The sequence below is a fragment of the Rhinatrema bivittatum genome, chromosome 14 (genome assembly GCF_901001135.1).
Source record: "Rhinatrema bivittatum chromosome 14, aRhiBiv1.1, whole genome shotgun sequence".
Taxonomy (NCBI): domain Eukaryota; kingdom Metazoa; phylum Chordata; class Amphibia; order Gymnophiona; family Rhinatrematidae; genus Rhinatrema; species Rhinatrema bivittatum.
This window is the reverse complement of record NC_042628.1, coordinates 40367953-40392974: the sequence shown is the minus strand read 5'-3', so window position 1 is coordinate 40392974 and position 25022 is coordinate 40367953. Positions and strand designations below refer to the sequence as shown.

The following is a 25022-nucleotide window of genomic DNA, read 5'->3' as shown; positions in this document are numbered from 1 at the left end:
CAGACTCCTGGGTTTTGCACCCCCCTCCTCTAGTAGATGGAGACAGAGCAGTTATCAAAACAAACTCCGCCTATATATAGAGACTGGTGCCACTTACAGTCTGGCAGTATTACTCAATATCAAAGCAGAATGGAACTCTCAAAACCATCTTAACTACATATAATAAAACAAACCGGTCCACTGAACCCTCCTGGGACCTGAACTTTGAGAACCACTTGAAGACAAAAAATTCAAATCTTTGCCAATCTGAAATAACAAAATACATAAGAAACGAGCAGACTCTCCCTTTCTTCCATGTCTCTGACGGGCGGGCTTCTGGACTGATCCGTGATACTACAGGAACGAAAATTATCAGGTAAGAAACTAATTTTCCTGGATCAAGATGGCGCAGAGATAAGACGCATATGAGCGTCTCTCTCTAGTTTACCTCGAAACTTTTTCCTAATGCCACATTCCGGCCGGAAAATGAGAGCAAGGGAGCGGTCAGCTCCGGCGCCCTCCTCGACTCCTACGGTCGTTGGTCCAATGGACGCTCGTCTGCGCCGGGGAGCAGAGTGCCCGGCGATAGGCTCGCTGAACGACCTTCGGAGGGAGGAAGAGCCTGAAGCCATTCCTGAGCAAGTAATTCTATCATCGCCGGAAGATAGACACCCTCCCCCCCCCCGAGAATCCAGAGCAGAGACAAACCGCCGAAACTCGGGAGGAACAGGAGGCCCTGGAGATGAGTGCCTCCTGGGAGACTCCCCCGGAGCAAGAGTTGATGGGGGATGGGGGGAAGGGTCTCAGCGCAACACCAACTGGACCGAGAGGTGGAAGCAGTTCCACATGAAGCAGCACAGCAATTGCAAGCAGGGGACATGCTAGAACAAACCCCTGGAGACTCGGAAGGAACTGGGATAACCTGTGAGCTGGTAAGTCCGGTTACCTTTACACTTGAGTCAATATGGGAAGCTATAAGAGACTAATAAAAATATATCCTGTCAAATAACAGTTAATAAAGTAGGAAAGTTGGAAGTAAGAATGACAACTGTTGAAAAGGAAGCGGCAGAAAATACTCAAGTTACATTCTTTGGAGGTAAAACTGGAAAGTTTTAAGGATATGCAATGTAATATTATTAAAGAAAACCAAGTTATTCAGCAGAGAATTGAGAACTTGGAAAACCAGGCGAGGGCTAGAAATTTAAGATGTATAAATTTCCCTAAGGTATCTTATTTGACTCCTAAGGAACTTTGGCGAAAGTACATGATGGAAATTTTGAAAACAACAGAAGAAACTCTTCCTATAGTTTCAAAAGTCTACTTTACCCCGCCGATGAAAAAATTCTGGTACTGACTCTGATAACTTTCAGATTTTGCAACCTAGAGAAACTCCTAATCTGGATATATCTGCAATCCTTGAGCAGTCTGATGAGAACATCACTGTACCATCCACTTTAATTGTGGTATTTTTGATGGAATCTGATAGGGAATGGATTTTTAAAAAATATTTTTCCCATCGTACAGAATCTTTCCTGGGCTGTAGACTCCAGATTTTCCCTGACCTGGCAAGAGCGACGCAGAGAAGACAATTCCTTCTTTTGAAACCTCAAATTTTGGAATTGGGAGGGTTATTCTTATTGAAATTCTCCTGTAAATGCCTGATTAAATTCCAGGGCAATTCTTATATTTTTTCTCAACCCTCTCAATTAATTTCCTTTATAACTAGTAAGAAAGATAAAGTGGTGTCTCCTGCTTGTGTAAAGTGATTGTGCACTTCTAATATGTGTAACGGGTATATCAAAGATTGTAAATGCTACTCCTTTATCTTAATTTCCTCTTTGTGTAATATTTCCTGAGATTGTGAACATCATTGGATCTCTGTTTGAGGGCTTGATTTAGATGCTTTGTAGCTGATCTTTTTCTTTTAGGGGGATTTTTGCCCTAATTGTATATTTTTTCCCTTTGATTGTTCAAGCCGCAAAGCATGTATATTTCAATTCAAGTGATTCTTGAAATTATGTAAAAATGAATAAATAGAAAAAAAAACAAAACTAATTTTCCTTTCCCTGTACGTACCTGGATCAGTCCAGACTCCTGGGATGTACCAGAGTTTTCTTACCTGGGATGAGATCTGGAGAGGCCGGCTCCACTTTCCCTGGAGAAGAGGATGGCATGCTTGCAATGTCAACCATACCGCCCTGGTTTCCAGTTGATTGATCGACCAGAGCGATTTGACGGGAGACCAGAGTCCTTGCACCAATTTCCCAGGGCATACCGCTCCCCAACCAGAGTGACCTGCATCCTTGGTGACCACTGCCTAGTTGGGGACCTCCAGGGGAACTCCTTGGGTTAAATTGTCCATCACCAACCACCAATCGAGACTGGATCCCGCCGCCAAGGTAGATGAAAAAGCTCGGAGACTGGGTTCCATCGGGAAAGCAAGGTGGACCGTAAAGGCTTCATATGAGCAAAGACAAAAAAAAGACAAAAAAGTCCCCTAAACTAACTAAACACAAGATACCAACTAAGCACACAGCCTAGACTGTAGGTTTTGCACATCCACCATCTGCTGGAGACAGAGGAATATTGCCGGACTGTAGGTGGCACCAGCCTATATATAGGCGGAGTTTGTTTTGATAACTGCTCTGTCTCCCTCTGCTAGAGGAGGGGCAAAACCCAGGAGTCTGGACGTATCTGGGTACGTACAGGGAATACCTGTTATAGGTAAGCAACTGCACTTTCTCCTAGGACAAGCAGGATAGTAGTCCTCACATGTGGGTGAGTACAGAGCTCCAGACAGTCACGGTCAGTTAGAGAGACCAACAGCAACCGAACACGATGCCAACAGGAATAACCCAACTGCGGCACTGTGGGTTACAGGAAACAGTCTGGATCCCACAAGAAGCACGAGCAGAGAGAGTTAGGTTCAGGTCTGGAACAGGTTACGCAGGACGGACTGACCGAAGGCACTTTCCTGACAATCATCCCTGTCAAGGCAGTATTGGGTTGCAAACATGTGAAAAGAGCTCCAGGTTGCGGCCAGACATTTCTGCCACCGGGATTGCATGCAAATGAGCCACTGAAGTAGCCATAGCCCGCACAGAGCAAGCCTTTACCCTGCTGGCTATAGCTGAAGGTCTGCCTGCATGTAGCAGAAGGCAATGCAGTCTGCTAGCCAGTTAGACAAGATCTGTTTACCCACCACCACTCCCAGTCTGTTGAAGACAAATGACATGAAGAGCGGGTGGACTGCCTGTGGCTCGCCGTGTGATCTAGGTAGAAGGCCAAAGCCCATTTACAGTCCAGGGTGTGGAGAGCCCGTTCCCCTGAGTAGGAATTAGGCCTCGGGAAAAAAGTGAGCAGAATGATAGACTGGTTGATATGGAAATCAGTCACAATCTTGGGCAGAACACCTTAGGATGCATACGCAGAACCACATGGACATGGAAGAACTTCATGTACGGTACCATACGTAACCAGAGCCTGAAGCTCACTGACCCTGCAAACTGAAGTCATCGCCACCAAGAATATGATTTCCCAGGTGAGGAACTTCAGGTCACAGGACTACAGCAGCTCAAAAGGAGGACTGATCAGTCTTGCCAGAACAATATTGAGGACCCAGGACACCACCGGTGGCTGAAGAGGGGGCTTCAGCTAAAGGAGACCCCCACATGAAACAGCCAACTAGGGGCTGAACCGAAAAATGGACATACCAGCGACACCTCGGTGATATGCGATAACAGAGTTGAGATGCTCCCCGACAGAAATGGTCTGAAGCCCAGACTCTGACAAATGCCACAAGACATCCAGCAGCCGGGGGAGAGGGCACAAGAAGAAGAGGTCTAACCCATACCCTCCATACCAGATGGAAAAAAGCTTCCATTTCGAGCTGAGGACTTCCTGGTTGAAGGTTTTCGGGACTCTACCAGAACCCAGAAAAAACAGTCCAAGAGCGTAATGGCTGGAGGATTATGCGCTCAACATCCAAACTGTGAGGGCCAGTGCCTGAGGTTTGGGTGGCGCAGGGTGCCCTGGTTCTGTGAGATGAGGTCGGGTGCTGTCCCCAGTGGAATGGGCGCATGCATCAACAGGTCCTGGGAGAAGTGGGAACTAAACCTGCAGAGGCCAGGAGAGTGCCACTAGAATCATGGTCCCCTCGTCCTGCTAAAGCTTTGAGTGCCTTCAAGAGGAGCGGTAGAGGGGGGTACGTATACAGAAGGCCCTGCCCCCAGTGAAGGCATCGCAGGCCAGATGGCCGTTCCCCGCCACTAGGGAGCAGAACCTGCTGCCCTTGTGGTTGAGAGGGAAGGCGAACAGGTCCACATCTGGCATACCCCATCAGCGGAACAGGTCGGCCGCCACCGCTGGGTTGAGGGACTGCTTGTGTGGTTGGAAGGACCGGCTGAAGTGGTCTGGTAGGTAGGTTGTCCGCAGATACATCCCTTGGGAGAGGACCCAGTTCCAGACCTGCACAGTCTCTTGACAGAGGAATGAGCCCATGCTACCCTGTTCATGTGCCACATCGCAACTTGGTTATCCATCCTGATCAGAATTTCCTTAGACGACAACTGATCCTTAAAACGTCCACAAGATTTTGGTGGTGGGCCAAAGGCCTTGTGTGTGTAGGCAGTTTGTGTGGTAAAAATCACCTGGGGAGATGCGGGCTGGAAGTGAAGTCCACATTCCAGATTGGAGAGAGCTTCTCACCAGGCCAGAGAGATTATCTTCAGAGAATCAGCGACAGTGACCAGAGCCTCTAGATTCTGAGATGCCTGCTGCCACTGTCACTGGAAGGCCCACTGGGGCTCCTCATGCGGAGGCGGGGCAAGGAAGTCACATGGACAGAAGCCGCCATATGGCCCAGTAGGCAGAGCAGAAGACGGGCTGGTACCCTCCCGCTGTTGCGGACGAGGGTAGGCAGCGAGGCAAGGGCAATTGCCCCTTCTCTGGACAGAAATGCTTTTGCTTGCACAGTGTCCAGCCTGGCGCCTATGAAGTCCAGCTGTGGGGGATGGACAGAGGTGCAACTTGGGGAAGTTGATAACAAACCCCACGGTAGGGTTAAATTTACATCCATGTTTCACTTCACATCCTACCTTTGGAGAAAATGTGCACAGTAGCCTTTTCTTTTAAAATATAGGTTTTCCCACAGAATGCCTTATAATTCCCAGAATTTTTAGCTTTCCTGTTTCTTCATTTTGCTTATTAAGCATAATCCACTATCAAAGGTTTTGGTATAATCCAAGCAAAGAAACGGATCTCCCGAATCATTCTCTCAGACTGTCATAATGCATGCCATTACACTTAGATTAAGAGAGAAGGAAAAAAAAAGAAGCCTCACCATCTTCCTCTCTCTCCCCTTCGCTTTCCTGATCCCCTTCATAACCTGAGCAGGAGTCCAAACTCCAGTCTAGGAAATTACCAAGTAGAGTCTCCTCCTGATTGGACAGCTCAGCGGTTGGTGTGGTAACAAAGCTGCCCCTGTCTTCATGAATGCTGTCTTCCCTTCGCCTATTAAAAAAAAAAAAAAAAAAAAAAAAGAAGTTATTAATACGTCAGCACTAGCTGGACATCTGTGTGTCTTGGCAGTTTCCTCTTGATTCCTTGGGCTTCCTTACAACCCTCTTCCTGGAGGCACATCCACCTAGTCTGGTTTTCAGGATATCCGTAAAGAATATGCATGTAAGATTTGAACAGATGGGTGACCCAATGTACGCAAAGTCTCATGAATATTCACTGCAGCTGTGAAAACTGCAGCAACAATTCTTGGCTGGTACCATACCCCAGAGCTCCATATGGTGCCCCGGAGTCCAGCCATTAACTATCAACATTGCATGGCAACTGGGATTTCCTCCTCACAGATGCTCTGAATGCTGCCTCTGCAGTATTCTTAACCCTAGCCAGCCCAAGGAATGGAAGGGCCTGACCCAGGAATCAAATCTAGGCCCTCAGCATGAGCACTGCCATACCCCCCTTGAGCTGGAAGCCATAGCGTTTCTCAGCTCTGTTACCTCCTTTTATCCCAAATTCTAATATTTCAATTTTCTGAAATAAAGAGTATGAATCAGTCACATCTGTTTTAAAACCACAGTTCATACTATATTTTTCCCTCTCATGTATCCATTATGCATAGGGTTCTGGTAAGCATTCTGGATATAAGTGAGGACAGCTTAGGAGGAGCTTTCAAAATCTTTATACATTAACTCCTCTAATAAAATCTCACAGCAATACTTTGTACTTACATTTTTCCTCCTCTGTATCATTCCATGGGAAAAGACAAGAGGGGCTGGACTGGAGAGCAGAGTTCTTCTCTATTCTGTTTACTTGTCTCATTACTCCCTTTCCAACATATGACAGGTTTTTTTTCTTCATTTACTAGCAGCTGGACTGGTTTGGCAAGGATGTATGGGTGTTGTTGACCTGACTTTATATCTTTTTCATCAGAAAAACATTTTCTTGCTTGTATTACAAGATAGGTTTATGAGCCTGTTTTAAAGGATGTGTGTAAAAAGTTGCCTATTGTTTCTATTTTCAATTCAATGTACAGGCATGTTTAATTCCTTTTTCCTGTGCATACCTGGATCAGTCGGGGTTTTCCCTCCCTTCCAGCAGATGGAGACAGAGAAGGTTTCAACGACACTGGCATATAAAATGGTGTGGTATTTCTCTGTCTCCAGCAGATGGTAGAGGGGCAAATCCCTGCAGTCCAAAAAAAGAGAAAAAAAAAAGGGACATTATTTTGAGCAATTCCTCCTGAGAGGTCTTGAGGCCCTGGTGGGGCTATCCCTCCTGGTTTCTGAGGTAGATATGCAAGGGGGGGGGGGGGGGCGGTGATGAGGACCCTTGCCTGGCTCACTCTTTTCGCCGCCAGGGGTTCATAGCTGGCAGGGCCAGTTCCCTCGCACCCAGGAGAATGTTTGGAGTCCTGCACCTCTTCTGCTGCACAGGAAAATATTCTTGCATTTTATTAAAAGTTAAAAAAAAAAACAAGTGAGCAGCAGGGTTTGTAGCAGCCAAGGGGCTCCAGGTGCTGGAAAGTGTGTTGCTGCTGGGACGCATATAATTTAGCTGGATATAAAAGGGTCATTTTGGGGAGGGATCCTGTTATCCGGCAAACATAGGGTATATCTGGCTAAGTTATCTGGCCTTGTGTGGCCATATAACTTTAAACTTAACCGGATAATATTAAAAAAAAAAAAAAATGAATATCAAGTTAAGTTACTTTCTATTAAAAAAAAAAAAAAAAAAAAAGAATTGCGGCCTATCCCCCACCTGTGTGGCCAAGGCCCTAAGGGGCCGAACTAGCCACCCCCTGAAAATGGGCCATTTCATCCAGAAAACATTTTGCAGCTGGGAGTCTCCCCCAAACCTGCCCCAACTTCCCTCTACAGTGCCAAAGTGTCAAAATCACAGCCTCTGGTTCCCCCCACCCTGTAGGGAGATATCCCATGTTTTACCACTGAAAGCACCTAATATGAATCATAATAGCCAAAGATGCAGAGAAACATGCTGACAGGCCCCAAAAACACTTGTCACAGCTCAAGAAAAGAAAACTTTGGCCAGATGAGAACTGTAAACTAGCACCAAACGATATTTATTAAGATCTGCTTGTTTGTAAGAGCCTGTGTAAGTAAAACCAAGGCAGAGGGACAATGCAATGATTTAAGCTCATAAGCAGAAGTCACAGACCAGCCAAGGGAACTCCAAACTGTGGCATACAGCTTGGCATACTGACATAGCAAGACCCCCCCCCCCCCAAAGAAATGGGGAGGGGAAAAAAGACCTGCAATGCGGCAAAGACCCTTCAGCCACTATATGATTATGCACGAGCTTATGTATATTTATCAGCTGGAAAGTACAAAACAGGGGGCAAAATAAGGAGAAAACAACTAAGCAAACCTGAAACAGCCCAGTACCCCTTGCTATCGAGGAAGGAGAAGACTAGGTGTGGCCAAGAGACTGGAGAAAAGAGATGCCCTGCTTGGGATTGGAGAGTGAGACAGAGTCTGAGACGGTGAGGGGCAGAGAACAAGCCCTAGAGACAGCCTGGCAAGTACTAGACCCTAAAGCAAGCCTTCTCTCCCCTGCACACATTCTCCAGACCTCCAGCCAGTGTCTGCTTCAGAGGTGAACAAAGGGATATTGTCTAGAGATGTGAATCGGAACCAGAATCGGATCCGATTTCAGTTCCGATTCACATCTCTAATATTGTCTGAAGCTGGGAACAAGGTTAAGTAAATTAGCCATAAGTATTAATATATTAAGCAGGCTAAGGTTTATGGCATGCTTGAAACCACTCATGGTTCAAATCTTTAGGGTAAACTGATGCTTAGTAGCCAGGATGTTAGAGACAGGAATTATCTTCTAAATGCTAAATCCTGCCAAATCTGATAAATAAGTCTATTTCTGAGGAGAACGCGTGACTTTTTCCTGAACTTAGGTTTGTGACGTAAAGTGGGAGGGCAAATGGAAGTGTCCTGTAGCAGACAGGTCCCCGCACCCCTAAACTTACTTATAACTCCCCCCCCCCCCAACATTCACCCTAACCCCTTCCCTTCCCCACCCCATATCTTTTTTTCCAATGTGCTCGCCAGGATTGGCGAGCACATTGGAAAAAAATAATAGAAGTCTGAGCGGGGAGACGACTCCCAGTCACAAAAGTTTTCTGGCTGAAATGGCCCATTTTCAAAAGCAAGGGGGGGGGGGCGGCTAATTCAATTCCATAGGGCCTTGGCAACACAGGTGGGAGAGAGGCAGGGGACAGGCTACAAAATTTTTTTTTTTTTTTTTTTTAAATGGAAAGTAACTTAACCGGATATATTAAAAAAAAAAAAAAAGAAAGTATCTGATTATGTTTAAAGTTATCCGGCTATAATTAGTCAGACAACTTTAAATATATTCAGCGGGACATTTATCCCGCTGAATATACAGGACAAGTTATCCGGCTAACTGTAGCTGGATAACTTGTCCACTAAACGTCTTACTGAATATGGACCCCTTTGTGTTTTATTTGATTATTTATTTTATTTAAACGTTTTTATATACCGAGGTTCTGGTAACAGATTATGGATGTAACAATGTTACCTAGCAAGAATTGAGGATTGGCAGGTTATAGATTTGTTAATGTAGGTTGCTGCTTGGGTGGGGAGGGGCCAGATGGAACAAGCAGCAGAGGGCTGTTCTCTGCAAGGCATGGGCCAAATGAGTTGGGGTACCAATCCCATTTGCCATGACCAGGGACAATACAGAACAGCACCAGAACCTGGTAAGGGCCATCCTGTTATCCATTCTATACCCTGCATTCTTAATTACTGTTATTAGCACTATTATATATTTTGTCTTTGTTTTTCTCCTTTTAACTACTCAATATATTACTTTAGCAACACATGCACAATTTCTTGAATCTAAATCTGAGCAAAGGACCAGTAAGCAGTGGGGAGAGAGGTATCCATAGAGCTTCTCTCTCTCAAATGTCTCCCACTAGTACATCTCACTGGCTGAAAGGAGAAAGGGGAGATGATCGCGCTGCGATTGAAACTTGCCGCCAGTTGCAGGGAGTGGTGCGGTTACCTCAATTTCCCCTCCCATGGGTGGCCCTGCATTCGCGTACTGGCACCTCTGTTTCTAGGTGTGTGTAAATGTAAACGTATGTATCTATATATGTTTGATTCCTTCCCCTGATCATTATGGGGGAACGGACTTAGCTTTGTTACACGGTTACTGAGAGAGACTGCAGGTGGAACAGTGCTTAAGTACCAATGAAATATGTACCCTGCAGACTTCTCAGGAAGGTAAATAGGCGAGAACAGCCTAATGCTTCAGATAAATTATAGGGGTTAAAAGTCTAGAACCAGATGGATTTACTTGCCTTTTTGTTTTATTTCCAGATGGAGAGCAAAGGAAAGCTTGGACTTCCACAGCACTGGCAAGTGGGCTGCTGGGCTCCGGTTCATTGTCTTGTTTCACTCCTAGGAGCATGCAGAGTTGGCTATAATCCATCACCTAGGAGAAACATACACCCTAAATAAGTAACAGTACATGATGTTTCTGGAATAAAACCTTTTCTTACATAAAGGAAAGAGTGTAGTTAGAGCAGAAGGCTGAAACCAAGAAAGCCAGGGTTCAAATCCTAATGTTTCTTGTGACCTTAAGCAAGTCACTTCACCCTCCTTTGTCTCAGGTACAAAGTCAGATTGCGAGCCCTCTGGTGGGCCTGTTGTACCCAAATGAAAAGGAAAATTGGTTCTTGCCTGCTAATTTTCATTCCTGTAGTACCAAGGATCAGTCCAGACTGCTGGGTTATGCCTCCCTTCCAGCAGATGGAGTCAGAGAAAAGCTGAAAAGCACCCAATAGAAAACCTGGTGTGCCACCTGCGATCCTTCAGTATAATAAATTTACCTCATTCTGCTTTGATATTGAACAACCAATGACTAGATCAACCCGAACATTAATCTCTAAGAAACCATAACTTGTGAAGAAAACTACGTAGTTTAGGTGTTTAATCTTCTTAAAATCTGTAAAGAGAAAATACAAGTAACCGAGCAGACTCACCTGCATAGATATCCATGGGCGGGCATCTGGACTGATCCTTGGTACTACAGGAACGAAAATTAGCAGGTAAGAGCCAATTTTCCTTTCCCTGTACGTACCAGGATCAGTCCAGACTGCTGGGTTGTACCCAAGCTGCCCTAAGAGGGGTGGGACACAGAGTCCCGCTCGAAGCACACTGCCGCCAAAAGAATCCATTTGTGGATCCCAGACGTCCAAATGGTAATGCTTAGCAAACGTGTGCAAAGATTTCCATGTAGCTGCCCTACAAATCTCTTGAGGAGACACACATTGGCTTTCTGCCCAGGACACTGCTTGCGACCTGATGGAATGCGCTTTAAGACCATCCGGTACTTGCTGCCCGTGACATATGTATGTCGAGGCAACAGCCTCTTTCAACCATCGGGCAATAGTAGTCTTAGAAACCTTACACCCCTTCTTAGGTCTGCTCCATAAGACAAACAGATCAGACAATCGAAAAGGATTAGGCACCAAGTACTGCAAAAGAATCCGGCGAACATCCAATCTCCTCAGATCCTGGGCCTGAGGAGAATTCCGATCCACATCTGGAAAAGCCGGCAACTCAACTGACTGGTTGATGTAAAAAGCAGATACCACCTTTGGCAAAAAAGAGGGTACTGTCCGAAGCGAGACCCCAGAGTTTGAAATTCGCAAAAACGACTCTCTACATGACAACGCCTGAAGTTCGGAAACTCGTCTAGCTGAACAAATAGCCACAAGAAACACAGTCTTGAGTATTAAATCTTTCAATGTAGCCCGTTTGATAGGCTCAAAAGGAGAACCGCAAAGCCAACTGAGAATCCAATTCAAACTCCACAAGAGTCATATCGCGCGCACCGGCAGGTGTAAGTGTTTGGCCCCTTTCAAAAAATGCACTACATCCGGATGTTCCGCAATAGAAGAACCATCAACCTTACATCTCAAACAGCCTAAGGCTGCTACCTGGACCCGGAGCAAGCTGTACGCCAAACCTTTCTTTAAACCTTCCTGCAAAAAGGCAAGAATGTGGACTATAGTGGCCTGTCACGGGACACTTTCAACCCGCTGCACCAGGATTCAAATAGTTTCCAAACCCGAACATAAGTGAGGGAAGTAGAAGTCTTTTGTGCGCGTAGGAGAGTAGTGATCACCGCCTCTGAACAGCCTCTTTCTCAATTGCTTCCTCTCATAAAACCAAGCCGCTAGATAAAAGTGAGCCGCCTGATCGAAAAATATGGGACCCTGTCTCAGCAGATTCGGAAGATGACTTAGATGTAAGGGGCCCTCGATCGCGAGATTGATCAAATCTGCGAACCAAGGCCTCTGCGGCCATAAGGATGACCAGCCCCCAGTGGGACTATTAGTCTTAAAACCTTTCCCACCAACGGTCAAGGAGGAAACACAGAGGAGAATGTCGGGAGGCCGTGGAAGGACTAGGACATCCACTCCTTCAACTCATGCTCACTTCTGCGGCTGAAGAACCGAGCCGCTTTCGTGCTCAGTCGAGTCACCATCAAGTCCAATCGAGGAGTCTCCCAACGGCACATCACGAGCTGCAGTGCCTCCTCTGACAATTCCCATTCGCCGGGATCTAGCCACTGACGGCTGAGAAAATCCACCTGGACGTTGTCCACTCCGATTATATGAGATGCCGCTATGCGGGCCAGATGGCGTTCCGCCCAGGTCATCAACTTGTCTGCCTCAGAGGCTACTGGCAGACTCCTTGTTCCCCCTTGATGGTTTATGTAAGCCATGGTGGTCGCGTTGTCGGAAAGAATCCGGACCGACCGGTGTCGGATTACCGGAAGAAACTGGCGTAGCGCTAAACGAACTGCTCTGGTTTCCAACCGATTGATGGACACTTGGTCTGCAGAGGCGTCCACTGACCCTGTGCCATTCGCGATTGACAGACCGCCCCCCACCCGGACAGGCTGGCATCAGTCGTCATGATCAGCCACTGCAGGTTTTCCAGGTCCACTCCCTGAAGCAAGTGATCAGATACCAACCAGCAATCCAGGCTAGCTCGGGCTGGCTCCAGTAACGGCAAGAGCAGGTGGAACTCCTCAGACTTGGGATCCCAACAGGAAAGCTACACCCTCTGCAATGGTCTCATATGAGGAAAGGCCCAAGGAACCAATTCCAGGGTAGATGCCATAGAACCAAGAACTTGTAAATAGTCCCACACCGTGGGCAAAGGAGGGCCAACAGAGGGCGTACTTGAACCATTAGCTTCTCCATCCTTAACAGAGGCAGGGAAACCTTGCCCACAGATGTGTTGAAAAGAGCTCCCAGAAACTTCAGTATCTGAGATGGGATCAGCTGGCTTTTGGCGTAATTGACGAACCATAAGAACATAAGTTGCCATGCTGGGTCAAGACCAAGGGTTCATCAAACCCAGCATCCTGTTTCCAACAGAGGCCAAACTAGGCCACAAGAACCTGGCAATTACCTAAACACTAAGAAGATCCCATGCTACTGATGCAATTAATAGCAGTGGCTATTCCCTAAGTAAACTTAATTAATAGCTGTTAATGGACTTCTCCTTCAAGAACTTATCCAAACCTTTTTTGAACCCAGCTACACTAACTGCACTAACAACATCCTCTGGCAACAAATTCCAGAGCTTTATTGTGTGTTGAGTGAAAAAAAACGTTATCCGATTAGTCTTAAATGTGCTACTTGCTAACTTCATGGAATGCCCCCTAGTCCTATTAATCGAGAGTGTAAATAACAGAGTCACATCTACTCGTTCAAGACCTCTCATGATCTTAAAAACCTCTATCATATCCCCCCCTCAGCCGTCTCTTCTCCAAGCTGAACAGCCCCAACTTCTTCAGCCTTTCCTCATAGGGGAGATGTTCCTTCCCCTTTATCATTTTGGTTGCCCTTCTCTGTACCTTCTCCATCGCAACTATATCTTTTTTGAGATGCGGCGACCAGAATTGTACACAGTATTCGAGATGCGGTCTCACTATGGAGCGATAGAGGCATTATGACATTTCCTGTTTTATTAACCATTCCCTTCCTAATAATTCCTAACATTGTTTGCTTTTTTGACTGCTGCAGCACACTGAGCCGAAGATTTTAAAGTATTATCCACTATGATGCCTAGATCTTTTTCCTGGGTGGTAGCTCCTAATATGGAACCTAACATTGTGTAACTACAGCAAGGGTTATTTTTCCCTATATGCACTTGTCCACACTAAATTTCATCCGCCATTTGGATGCCCAATCTTCCAGGCTTGCAAGGTCCTCCTGAAATGTATCACAGTCTGCTTGTGATTTAACTACTCTGAATAATTTTGTATCATCCGCAAATTTGATAACCTCACTCGTCGTATTCCTTTCCAGATCATTTATATATATATTGAAAAGCACAGGTCCAAGTACAGATCCCTGAGGCACTCCACCGTTTACCCTTTTCCACTCAGAAAATTGACCAAATAATCCTATGTTGGATAAACACTGTGGATCCATAAAAGTCTAGAGGACGTGAATGAAGAGTGGGTGGCTCGCGGGAATGACAGCTACTGCCTAGAGATAGTACCCTTATTCAATAAACATACACACAGTTAATGCGACTCCAACATTGCTCTAAGCTTCAACGGCAAGAGGAAATGTGGAAAAAAGGATTTGTATTCACAAAAAAGCAGGGAGTAGCTTGCTTGTTATGGCGGTTACACCCCAAACCAAATAAACCTGATACTTCACTTTCAATGCATATCCAGCATAGCTCTCTGCTTCAACGGCAGGGGGAATGAAGAAAAGTGGATCTATATACAGACAACCAACAAGGACTGAATTACATAGTCTGGGTAAACAAATAAGCATGGGTGTAGCTTGCTTATTGCAGCTGTTACTACCCCTAACTAATTAAGCTAGATATTTCACTTAGATGCAGTTCCAACACTGCTCTCTACATTAAATGGTGGGGGTGGAAGGGAAATAGAACCAAAAGGTTACTAAGAGCCAAGAGTAACATAAGTATGAGAAAAAAAAAGTGCGAAACTTGCTGGGCAGACTGGATGGGCCGTTTGGTCTTCTTCTGCCGTCATTTCTATGTTTCCTGTCTTTTAACCAGTTTTTAATCCATGAAAGGACATCGCCTCCTATCCCATGACTTTTTAGTTTTCGTAGAAGCTTCTCATGAGGGACTTTGTCAAACGCCTTCTGAACATCCAAGTACACTACATCTACCGGTTCACCTTTATCCACATGTTTATTAACCCCTTAAAAAAAAATGAAGCAGATTTGTTAGGCAAGATTTCCCTTGGGTAAATCCATGTTGACTGTGTTCCATTAAACCATGTCTAGTGAATGCAGACTGTGCAAGACCGACTGCACCGCCGCCTTGCAAAGCTCCTCTGATTTTGCTCGAATGAGCCAGTCGTCCAGATAGGGATGTACTAATATGCCATCGCGCTGAAGGCAGGCTGCGACTACTACCATCACCTTGGTGAAGACTCGGGGAGCCGTCGCCAGCCTGAACAGAAGGGTGCAAAACTGGTAGTGCTCCCCCAGAATCATGAACCTCAGGAACCTCTGATGGTGCTCTTGGATTCCTATGTGAAGGTAAGCGTCCGTCAGATCCAAAGAGGCCAAAAATTTGCCTTTGTGCACAGCCGCAATGACTGATATCAACGTCTCCATTCCAAACCGAGGGACTCGCAATGCTTTGTTGACCTTCTTTAAATCAAAGATCGGTTGGAACGAGCCCTCCTTTTTGGGGACTACAAAGTAAATGGAGTACCGACCGGTTCGACATTCGTCTGGCGGGATCGGGACAATCGCTCCCAGGTCCTTCAACTGAGACAGGGTTTGAAGAATGACCTGATGCTTTGCTGGCACCCCACCGGGAGACATGAGAAACAGATCCCGAAGGGACCGAGCAAAATCCAAAGCGTAACTGATTTATAATATCTAGTACCCATTGGTCCGATGTGATCTTGACCCATTCCTCGCGAAAAAGGGAGAGCCGTCCCCCTATCTTCGGCACGGAGGAACGGGCCGGCGCACCTTCATTGGGGAGCTTTGTTAGCGGTGAAACCGCAAGAGGATCCATTGCGCTGAGGCCACCTGCAACGAAAGGAATGCGCCCATGCCTGCCACCGTACCGACGTTTACAGAGGGCCAAAGGAAGCACCCCTGGCCAGAACGGAAGCAGCGTGGACCTTGGAAACGACCTCGGGAGGCACCAAAGGGTCGCAATGGTCTGTGCTTGTCCTCAGGTAATTTGTAAACTTTGTCTCCCAAGGCCTTGAGAAGTTGTTCCAGATTTTCTCCAAACATCAGTTTCCCCTTGAAAGGAAAGGAACCTAGCTGAGACTTAGAAGAGGCATCAGCCGACCAATTGCGGAACCACAGCCGTCACCATGTCTTCGGTTTCCGCAAGGCATGTACAGAGGTACGGAGAAGATCATATAGCGCATCCGCCGTATAGGCAACCATAGATTCCATGTGGTTCGCCTGCTCCGTCTCCCCTGGAGGAAGTTCCTGGGATGTGAGCAGCTGCTGAATCCAGTGGAGAGTAGCCCTCTGCATAAGGCTGCTACAAACGGCAGCCTGCACTCCCAGTGCGGACACCTCAAATATCCGCTTAAGCAAAATTTCCAGTTTTCGATCTTGAAGATCCTTAAGAGCTGCTCCTCCCCTTACGGGAATTGTGGCGTGCTTAGCTATGGCCGTGACGGCCAAGTCCACCTTCAATACCTTAAGAAGATCCAAGGATTCACTTGGTAGCGGATAAAGCTTTTTCATGGCCCTGACGACTCGCAAGGTGGCTTCAGGCGCATCCCATTCCCGGGACAGAATCTGGAAAAGCTTGGGATGAAAAGGAAAAATATTTGAGGTGGATCTCGAAGTCCCGATAATACCGAATCCCCCAGAGAAGCATCAGACACTGCATGTGGAGCCAGGATCTCCAGCTCCTGAAGCACATGTGGGATTAACAGATCCAGTTCCTCCTTACGGAACAGGCGGAATACCTATGGATCATCTCCCTCCAGCAGAGCGGCATTATCAACATCATCGCCCAAATCTGGCATGGAGGGGTCCGGAGGCACTGGATTTAAAGGGATGGAGGGCCCAGGAAAATCCCCAAGTGGAACAGAGGAAGAAAGCAGAGGCCCAGCACCTCCCGGGTCTGCAGCCGGCCTGAATTGCTTTGCCGGGGCAGGATACTGCGCGTCTCAAGTTAGCCTCCGCTTCTAGATATGCCCTATGAAGGAGTAATACAAATTGAGACGAAAATGGGTGCTTTCGCTTTAAGGACCCCCCCGGAGGCAAAGTGGAGGGACGGTCTGCGTCTGGCTGCCAGCCGTGGGGCTGAGGGCTCAAGGCTGGCGGGGAGAGAGAAGGGAGATCTTCTCCCTCTGAAGCTGGCACAGCATCAGAAATCGAGCAGGCAAGATGGCCGCCGCCCCTGAGCTGCGCAGGAAGGAGACAGGCCTCTGCCTGCGAGCTGCCGAATCGTTCCCCGAGCTGCGCGGTCACGGCAGGGAGCTCCCCCGCTCCGAATTTGGCCTCCGGGAAGGTCCCTCGCTCCCGGGAATACAGAGACCATTGCGGGAGAGCCAAGACGCCGGCTCCCCACAAGCCCCGCAGCACGACCCATGTGGCATTCAAAGCGCACAAAAAAAGAAAAGACAGCTGGGTGAAGGATTCCACCCCCTCAGGAGGCCTGGGAGACCAGGGCAGGCTAGAGCCGAAGAACAGATGCTAATGGTAAAAGCCGATTTAGTCATCTTCTTACTTTATTTTTTTTTCAATTCAGCCAGCAAACAGAGGCAAAGACTTCCCTGTAATAAATTCAGCACCCAGAGGGCTTGTGGGGGGAGAGTGACCAGCCCACTGGTAAATCCTCTCCCCAGCTCACTGGGCAGGGACACAATCTCTGGGGAAAAAATGGCATGAGGGTAGTGCCCTGCCTTGCCTTCAGGACGCTCCCAATACACACACCTTTGCTGACCGAATTTAATAATTTTAATTAATTTTTTTTTTTAAACCAAGATTGATCTAGCCAAGGGTGAAAGGGAATATCCTAAATGCCAAACCTTTTACTGAAGGTAGCGAATAATCACTGAATTTAGCAAGGATCAGGACTGCAGGTTATGCTCTCTTTCATCTGCTGGGGTCAGAGAAATACTGGAGGATCGCAGGTGGCCCACCAGGGTATATGGGAGGTGCCTTTTCAGCTTTTCTCTGACTCCATCTGCTGGAAGGGAGGCATAACCCAGCAGTCTGGACTGATCCTGGTATGTACAGGGAACTCACCTTTAGCTAACATTGAGAAAGCAAGAACTAAATACAAAAATCAAGGGGAAATTCTCCTATCTTTTAATATTTTTTCCATCTTTTACACCAGTCAGTCCCAAACAAGTGGGTTGTTTGCCCCTACCAGCAGATAGAAGCAGAGAACAATGTTTTCCTCATGTGACATCACAGCAGGAACCCAGTATACCTCTGACAAAGCTCTGGATCAGAGCCCATAAACTGAATGCCATAATAAAACTTCCAAATGAACTCGAGAAGATGACTTCTTGCAGCTTCCAACCTAAGTAGGGAATAAAGGAAAGCAGAAGAGATCCCAGGAAGGAACACAACTATGTACAGCTAGTTAACAGACAGAATAACTACCTAGTCTCTAATATGATGTCGCCCTGCTTTCCAGGAGGGTCTTGGACTGGTGTAGTAAGACTAATGGAAAGGAAATTAATAGGTAAGAAAATTTCTCCTTCCACCTCATCCTGCTACACCAGTCCACTCCCAAACAGGTGGGAAGTACCAAAGCCCTACTTATTCAGGTGGGGGAATGAAAGGGCTGCCCTGAGAACGCTGGCACCAGAACATCTAGCCTGTAATGATTCACAAAAGTATGCAAGGAAGACCCAAGTGGCCATGGGAGGAAGTGCCTGCACCTCAGCCCAAGAGGATGACTGTGCTCGAATCAAGTCTGGAGGCTTTCTATCCCTCAGCACATAAGTGTCAATAGCTGCCTTTATCCAGCAAGCCAGAGTAACTTTCGAGGCCGCCTCCCCCTTACACGATCCCCCGAAGAGCACAAACAGCTCGTCTGACTTGCAACTTCTAGATCCTGATGGGTAGCCTCTGTGCATCCCAAAAACCTAAGGGACAGATAGTCATTTCCATTCTCTTCCCGAGAAAAGGGAAGAGATATCAGATTAATATGAAAAACGGAGCTAACCTTTGCAACAAAGGACAGCATCCATAGAGATGGTCAGAAAAGAATCTCAACAAGATAGGGCTTGAAGCTCTGAAATTCACCTAGCAGAGCAGAGACACTAAGGTGGCTGTGTTCAAGAAGAGATCCTTCAGAGATGCCCTTCCTTAAAGGTTTGAAGGGAGATCCTGAAAGGGCCTTCAACACCAAATTAAGGTCCCAGGAAGGCACAACTGGTCGAAAAAGAGGCCACAATCTTTTAAGCCCTCTAAGAAACCTAGAACCATGCTGCCCAGTAGAGATGTGAATCGGAACCGGAATCGGTCCAGATTCAAATCGTGCATTTTTTTTTTGCCCGGCCTGGTTTTCTTTTTTTTTTTTTAAACCGGCTGCGCCCGATCCGAAAAACAAAAAACCCACCCGACCTTTTAAAACCGCTCCCTTAGCCTCCACCACCCTCCTGACCCCCCCCAAAAACGGTTTTAAAATATGACCTGGTGGTCCAGTGGGCCCCGGGAGTGATCTCCCGCTCTCGGGCCGTCGGCTGCCACTAATAAAAATGGCACCGATGGCCCTTTGCCCTTACCATGTGACAGGGTAACCGTGCCATTGGCCAGCCCCTGTCACATGGTAGGAGCACTGGACGGCCAGCGCCATCTTTAAAAATGGCGCAGGCCATCCAGTGCTCCTACCATGTGACAAGGGCCGGCCAATGGCACGGTTACCCTGTCACATGGTCTCCTTTCCAAAGGAAAACAGGAACCACTGCTTGCAAAAGCTGTAACCAATAGGATTTTGCAGACTGCCGGCTGCCTGGCTGAAGAACATGGGGAAACCTTGAAGGCATTGCAGACAGACTGCCGCAGATCCAGTGCATATACTGAGCGGATAATCTCTAGTATCCTCTGTTCTGAAATAAGTTAGGTTCACTCTCTGTAGATCCCTGCAATTGACTGCCCATTGGGGTTTAGAGCGAGTGGTCCTACTGCCCTTCATGAAGCAGGCCTTCCGGACCCCAACTTTCAGAAGGCATGAAAGAACAGATTCCTGCCTCTTGCAGAGTGGAAACTATGGGAGGAGGAGCCAGAGAACTGCTTACCTCAGTCTGTAATGCCCGGAAGTCATGCAACTGCCCCCAATCTCTGCTGGCCCTCAATCTTCAATCTACAATGCAGCCAACCCTGCCCTAATTGACATGATTCACCTTCACAAAGCACAACGGGCCACCAGAACAAGAGGCAAAATGACCCTAGACATACCTTCCCCCAGCATAGCCAAACAGCCAGCCACGAGGAACAGAGCATTCTCCGTCGCAGGACCCAAATTATGGAACACCCTTCCCCATTACTTAAGATCACTCAATGACAGTATCTTTCAAAAAAGAACTCAAAACCTGGTATTTCAACCTACCCTTCCGCGACTGAGTCGGCTAAGCCTTTCCACATCCCTCTTCCCACCTCTTCCCCCTCCCTTTCTTCTACCACCCCCCCTCCCTAACTAATACCCGCACACCTCCACCTACTTCCCCTGTCCTACCCTCCCCCAACCCCTCCCTGACCTCCCACCCCTCCCGTCTCCCTACCACCCCTTTGGCACCCCATCCTCCTTCACCCCCCCCCCTCCCGCCCTCTCCTCCTTGTCACTTGTTCTTCAATTTTTGCTACACAGCCCTCTATCCAGCCCGCCTCAGCTGATTCCCCCTGGCCCCCCCCACCCTAACTCAGCTCCCTGCTAGAGTGCCCCAGTGACTGTTTTAGTCACCAATCTGTTTACCAAGTTATTTAAGTTGTATAAGATGTTATATTCATATTTGTATAAGTTACCAATTGGTCACCACTATGTATAAGTTGTTTATCCTGTAAACCGGAGTGAAGGCATCCCGCTATACTTCGGTATAAAAAAGCCTCGAAATAAATAAATAAAAAGACTGACCCTTAACCTACGGGAATCGCTAGAGCTTAAGGTCAGTCAATTGACCCAGGTCTTTCCCAAACAGCAACCTTCCCTTGAAAGGCAGCATGCCATTTGTGTTTTGGACCATGAGTCCGCTGCCCACTGTGCAGCCATAACAGCAACAGAGAACCACTGAACAAGAAGAACTCCACAACAAACTGTAGAGAGCATCTGCCAAAAATGTGGCGGTGGACTTCATCCTCACCACTTCTTCACTCTCCGGGAGCTGCTGAATCCAGCAAAGAAGCATACACACCACCAAGGCAGAACAAATAGAGATCTGGACATCTATTGTCGAAGAGGTAAACAAGCTCTTCAAGGGGACCTCCATCCTGAAGATCCTTCAACGAAGCACCTCCTTTCACTGGGATAGTGGTACATCACGTTACTGTCATGACCAGGGCACCCATGTCGGAGTCTGAAAAACACTCAGCAGCAGATACAATTTCTATAGGAGTTTCATCTCCCTGTAGTACAGACTCCGGGGACTCCCACTTCGTTAGCATCATCTCACTTCAGGGTGAGAAGGAAAGGCTATAGTGGATTTTCTCATCCCCTTGAGATGCCACACCATGGTCTCCTGGGACTTTACCTCATCCAGATGGAGACAAAAAGCACCTGCTCGATCAATCTGCCTGCAGTGGATGGGGAATTTAAAATAAAGAGAATAAGTGGAAGGGGATGAACTGGGAATAGAAGACTGTACAGCAATTGTCAAAAACGGAGTTATTTTGGTTTTCCCAGTTTCTCATAGTACAATCATCATCACATACAAAAAACCACCATTCTTTTTATGTGAATCTATGAAGCATAGGCAGGCAGAATTCAGATTCCAAGTCACCTTTTCCTTACTGATTCCATCGTAACAATAATCTTCAAATCGCTGCTTCACAGCAGTGAGGTAGACTTGACGGTAATCTTTTGGGGCATCGTCATGGAAACTAGAAAAACAAAGGATAAGACAAGGTGAAGGCACACAGAAGGTGGAATAGGGAACATAAGCAAGGCCCCTCACTTTTCTGTGGCAGTTCATGTTTGATTCTACAGCAAACTCTGCACCACCTTTTCAGATTGTGACAATTTTACATCACTTAACTATATGCTAAGAACAAAAAAAGCAAAGAAGAAACTAATGTTCAACACTTGCATGTTTAAAAGGATACATTTTTCAACCAATGTAAAAACCATTTTCAACATTTAAGTTTGAATTTGTCATCAAAGAAACTCAATATTTCATTGAGCTTTGTGGATGTATGGAGAGTGATTTAGAAAACGTGTAAATGGGTAACATTAGGAGCACTAAAAGCAAGAGGAGGAGTGAAGCAAGTCTGAGGGGCAAACTGATATCAAAATGGAGGTCAGTGGCAAGCAATCTAAATCACTCTCTCCAAGATTAATGAGCCACACAAGTGGGGATCCCTATCTAAAGGGCTGCCCTCGGCTGGTGATATATTTTTAAAGGGAAAGCCCTTTATATTTTTTAGTTCATTTTTAGGAAACTGCAAAATAAAAATGGGCCCTGGGAGGTATAGAGTTAATCTACCCTTCAGAGTCTCTGGAAGACAGACAGATTACTGTTGTATTGGGAGTCAGTACCCAGAGAATAAAAGGGAAGTAAATGTATAGACTGAACCACCAACACATTCATGGGTCTAACATTTTGCACTTTGATGTCTTTCTAGAGTCAGACCTGCTTGGGCATAATATGATAATGCAATCTGCTAGCAATTAGAAATCGTTCGTTTGATTACAGAAATCCCAGGACTGTTGAAAAGCTGAACAGATCTTCTATAGGCCTTAGTCCCCTACAATTAGAAGGTAACAGCTCTATGCAATGTAAATGCTGTATGGATTGTTCACCTATATCAGATGTGGCCACCTCTGGTCCTAGAGAGCCACAAACAGGCCAGGTTTTCAGGATATCCACAATGAATATGCACGAGACAGATTTGCATGCACTGGGCTCCATTGTATGCAAATCCATATCCTGTATATTTATTGTGGATCTCCTAAAAACCTGGCCTGTTTGTGGCTCTTGAGATGACCACCACTGACCTATATGAACTTGTAGCCTAGGGAAAAAACTGGAAGGACTAAAGGCTGGTTAAGGCAGAAATTTGGATAAACGCACACCACCACCCTGTTAAGATGAAACTTAGTATAAGGAAGATAAGTTATTAGAGCCTGTAACTAACTAACACTGTGGGTCAAAGTGGCTGCCATAAAAAAATATGACATTCCAGGTCAGGTACTTAAGCCCATGAAAGTTTAGAGGCTCAAAAGGGGTTTTTATCAGATGAGTAAGATTACACTGAAGTCCCATGACAGTGGGTGACTTGAGAGACTTCAGCTGATGCAAGCTCCATATATTTCTGACATCTAAAGACTAGGCATAGATGCTTCAAGGAACAATCAATTCCTTTTCAAGATCCAGGTTGTGAGGGCCAGGGACTAAATGTTAAAATGAAATTGTGTCCCTTGTTACCACATCCAACTCACAGGAAAGTTGCCCCATACCTGTGTATCTGTATGTGAACTGAGCTCTGCCCTCTCCCTCCCTGCACTCTCCAGCTCCACCCCTCCTTTTTATAGGAGAACTGAGCTCTGCACCTCTGTACTCTTCAGCTCCACTCCACCCCCTCTAATATTCAATCCACTCTCTCCTATCAGGTGTAAAAAATGAGCTCCACCCCTCTATCTGAATAGCATATACTACCCTCACATCTCAGTTATGCGCTTCCTACATGTCACAGTATTTCCCCATCAAGCCACCCTTCAGACAATATACCTACAAAACTCCTCCTTCATATCCCAGACACCATAGCCAGTCCCTTGGCAGACATCATAAACTGCACCTTATCTCAAGGAATATATCCTGACTCTCTAAAATCTGCATCACTCAAACCTCTTCTGAAGAAACCAAACCTAGACACTCAAGATCTCTCTAATTTCCGCCCAATTTCCAACCTTCCTTTTGTTGCAAAAATCACTGAAAAATTGGTCAATTCCCAACTCTCGGATTTCCTAGTTGATCATAATATTCTCTATCCTAATCAATATGGGTTTCGCAAATCCTACAGCACAGAAACCCTCCTCCTCTCCCTTACGGATCACATCATCTTAGGACTAGACAAAGGTCAAGCATTTCTGTTAGCTCTTCTTGACATCTCGGCAGCATTTGATACGGTGAATCACTCCACTCTGCTAAGCCGTCTCTCAGACATCGGTATTTCAGGTTCTGTACACAGATGGTTTATTTCATTCCTAAGCAACAGAACCTACAAAGTCAAAATTAACAACAAAGAATCATCCAGTATTAAATCTTCAGTAGGAGTTCCTCAAGGATCCTCCTTATCCCCCACCCTATTTAACATCTACCTCCTCCCCCTCTGTCAACTGCTTACCAACCTAAGATTAACACATTATCTCTACGCAAATGATGTTCAGATATTAATCCCCATAAAAGAGTCACTCTCAAAAACTCTCCTATACTGGGAAAATTGCCTTCAATCCATTAACCAACTCCTCAACAATCTGAATCTAGTCCTAAATACGTCCAAGACCGAACTACTCATCATTTCAACCGACCATTCAGATTCCTCGCTTCAGCTCCCTCATACAACCCAAATCTCTCATGCTAGAGACCTCGGAGTAATCCTTGACAATCGCTTAAATTTAAATAAATCCATTAACACCACGATAAAGGACGGCTTCTACAAACTGCAAGTCCTAAAAAGGCTCAAACCCCTCCTGTTTTTCCATGACTTCAGGACAGTCCTCCAAGCCACGCTCTTTGCCAAGATTGACTACTGCAACTCACTCCTTCTGGGGCTTCCACTCTCCTCCACAAAACCATTACAGATGCTCCAGAATGCAGCAGCTAGAGTCTTGTCTAATACAAACTGCAGAGATCACATCTCCCCCATCTTAAAGAACCTACATTGGCTACCAATAAACTATAGAATCTTACACAAATCCCTCACCATAATCCACAAAACGATCCACAAACAATACCCGTTGGATCTCCAGTTCCCCCTCAAATTCCACTCCTCATCCAGACCCATCAGAGAATCATACAAAGGATCTCTCCATGTGCCTCCAAACAAAACTTCACGCCTCACCGCAACCAAAGAACGAGCATTCTCGATAGCAGGACCCACTATCTGGAACAATTTACCGCCGGACCTCAGGCAGGAACCCTGTCTACAAACATTTTGAAAAAAACTTAAAACCTGGCTATTTAGCCAAGCTTTCCCTTAATCTTTTCACTTTAGAAACTCTACATCTCAAGCCTTCCTGACAACTTACATAGCGAAACCCTTTAATCACAATGGTTATCTCTGTCCTCCTTTCTTCTATTCC

General features: G+C 46.3%; 1 protein-coding gene across 1 annotated transcript in view; it reads right to left on the bottom strand.

The window, feature by feature from the left end:
- The window catches only part of CCNF (cyclin F), a 99367-nt gene that overhangs the window by 5269 nt on the left and 69076 nt on the right, over positions 1 to 25022 (bottom strand). The window contains exons 14-16 of the mRNA XM_029577188.1: positions 21502 to 21601; positions 9848 to 9981; positions 5321 to 5490 (exon numbers count right to left, since the gene is read on the bottom strand). Coding sequence (XP_029433048.1) covers positions 5321 to 5490; positions 9848 to 9981; positions 21502 to 21601 — 404 coding nt within the window. The remainder of the gene's footprint in view (positions 1 to 5320; positions 5491 to 9847; positions 9982 to 21501; positions 21602 to 25022) is intronic.